General features: G+C 50.8%; 1 protein-coding gene across 1 annotated transcript; it reads left to right on the top strand.

The window, feature by feature from the left end:
* Nucleotides 1-421: 421 nt before the first annotated feature.
* On the top strand, nt 422-1,578 carry LOC104461440 (thymidylate kinase-like; the record flags this gene model as incomplete). Its single annotated transcript, XM_010073052.1, has 2 exons — nt 422-530; nt 1,488-1,578. Coding segments are annotated over 2 exons (200 nt in total), but the record flags the coding sequence as incomplete, so codon positions are not given.
* Nucleotides 1,579-2,318: the final 740 nt, after the last annotated feature.

Raw genomic sequence — 2,318 nt, 5'->3', positions numbered from 1 at the left:
CCCCGGACAGACCTCCTCCCACCCGTGACAGACAGACCCCCACCCTGGACAGACCTCCTCCCACCCGTGACGGACAGACAGACAGACCCCCACCCCGGACAGACCTCCTCCCACCCGTGACAGACAGACCCCCACCCTGGACAGACCTCCTCCCACCCGTGACGGACAGACAGACAGACCCCCACCCCGGACAGACCTCCTCCCACCCGTGACAGACAGACCCCCACCCTGGACAGACCTCCTCCCACCCGTGACGGACAGACAGACAGACCCCCACCCCGGACAGACCTCCTCCCACCGGTGACAGACAGACCCCTCCCCCCCATGCCAGACTCAGACAAACTGCTGTTCCCCTGGGACAGACAAACAGACGTCCCTTTGGCAGGAGCAGCTCAGTTCCTTCTCCCCCTCTTCCCTCCAGACAGAACGACGGAGATTGGGCAGCTGATCAGCTCCTACCTGGGGAAGGAGAAGAACCTGGAGGACCACACTGTTCATCTGCTGTTCTCCGCTAACCGCTGGGAACATGTGTAAAGCCCATCTTCGTTACGTTGTCAAAGCAAAATGTGCGGTATTGAGTCCTCCTGGGGTTTTAGCTTGCAGTGGGTGCAGCATTTATGAGAGGATGATCCTGTTTGGCCAGGGAAATGTGGCTGGAAGCGATGTCTCAAGGATTATTAGCACCTCTTACAGCTTTGGATTTAGTCTTCCTAGATAAAATCCTGTGGTTTGTTTTTCTGAAATCATCAAGTGATATTTCCAATCCCTGTGCTCTACTGGATTCAGGAATTGGGGAGCTGAGACTGTACCAGCCTAGACTGTGAATGTACTTTCTTCCCTGAGTGAAGAGCCCTTGCTTTGCAGAAAAGTCCATGGGAGTGACAGAATGCTTACGGAGCCGTGTCCAAAGTTCCCTTCTAGCCAAAGGCTGCATTCAGCTCTGAGTGGCTGTCCTTGCCTTTGGCCCCCGAGTCTTCACCTGTGGAGCTGGGGAAATCACCGTCGACCTTTTTTTACCTGGAAATCTATATTGCAAAATGTTTTTCATAAAAAAAAAAAAAAGTATTGCTAATTCCACTGTAGCAGCAGTGCCACACAACCGGGGGAAGCATAAGGCAGATGAGTGAGCTGCAATAAGAAATGTCATTGGTGTGAATAAAGGACACTTTGAGTGAGGCAGAGCGTATCACAAACCTACTGCACCGCCTCAGAAGGGAAGAGGACTAGGCTTTTTGTGTCGGAATGTAGTTTATCTGTAGTCTTGCCTGTAAGTCATGGAGCTGCCTTGTGCATTGCCCTGCGCTGGGCCACCCTGAACTTGGGCGTCTTTAAAGGGTATTTACTTAACGTCTGTTAGAGGAGAGAATACAAATAGCTCGTTATCGAGATCAGCATCACAGATGAACTCCTTTTAGATGAACTCCTTTCATTTTTATCGTTATAAGGGAGTGTAATGCTATTTTATTTTTCTCTTGCGTGGTTTTCAGACCACTGATGAAGGAGAAACTCAGTCAAGGGATCACGCTTGTGGTTGACAGATACGCCTTTTCGGGAGTCGCCTTCACGAGTGCCAAAGAGGTGAGTGAGACCTGCAGGAGCCCCTGCCCCTCTCTGTGTTTGGGGAAGCAGTTCCTGGTAAGGAATAATAGAGGTCAGTGTGCATGGCCCAGGCTCCTCCCCTGGGGAGATGTGGATTGAAATTGAGGGATGGAAGTTTTGGCTCAGGTATTGACACTGTCTGTTTGCCTGGGTCTACCCCTTCCACAGAAAGAACAGAGAAACTAACTCAGTTACTTTTTGTAAATCTGGGCACACTCCTGGCTGTGGGGAAGCCAGCCTGTTTGACTCTGGAGAATGATTATGTGAATTTATTTGAGATTCTCCATGCTTGCTCTGGCTATTGACCCATCAATTTGCGAAGAATAACAGAACCACGTGTGTTGGAAAGGAGCTGTGGAAGCCCTGAAGTCCAGCCTCCTGCTCAAGAACAGGTCTAACATCAAGCAGACTGCTTGGGGCTGCATCCAGCCACGGTTTGAGTACCTCTAGGGATGTCAATCCGCAACTTTTCTGGGCTCTTCTTTCAGTGTTTGCTCACCCTCATGATGAAAATTATTTTCTTCATTTAGCCTGAATTTCTTACGTTTCCACTTGTGCCTTTTGGCCTGTCCCTGTGTGCTTGGAAGACAAGTCAGCTCCGCCAGCCTCTCTTTGGGTCATTCTACACAGCTGTGAGATCCTCCTGAGTCTGGTGCTCCGAGGAGGATGCCCGGGAAGATCAACCAGCTCTCCTGGGCATCTTTGCCTACTGTGTGAGT

Source organism: Pterocles gutturalis, unplaced genomic scaffold (assembly GCF_000699245.1).
Source record: "Pterocles gutturalis isolate BGI_N339 unplaced genomic scaffold, ASM69924v1 Scaffold53767, whole genome shotgun sequence".
In the NCBI taxonomy this organism is placed as follows: Eukaryota; Metazoa; Chordata; class Aves; order Pterocliformes; family Pteroclidae; genus Pterocles; species Pterocles gutturalis.
Note: the sequence above shows the minus strand (reverse complement) of the source record. Positions and strands in the feature narration are given on the sequence as shown.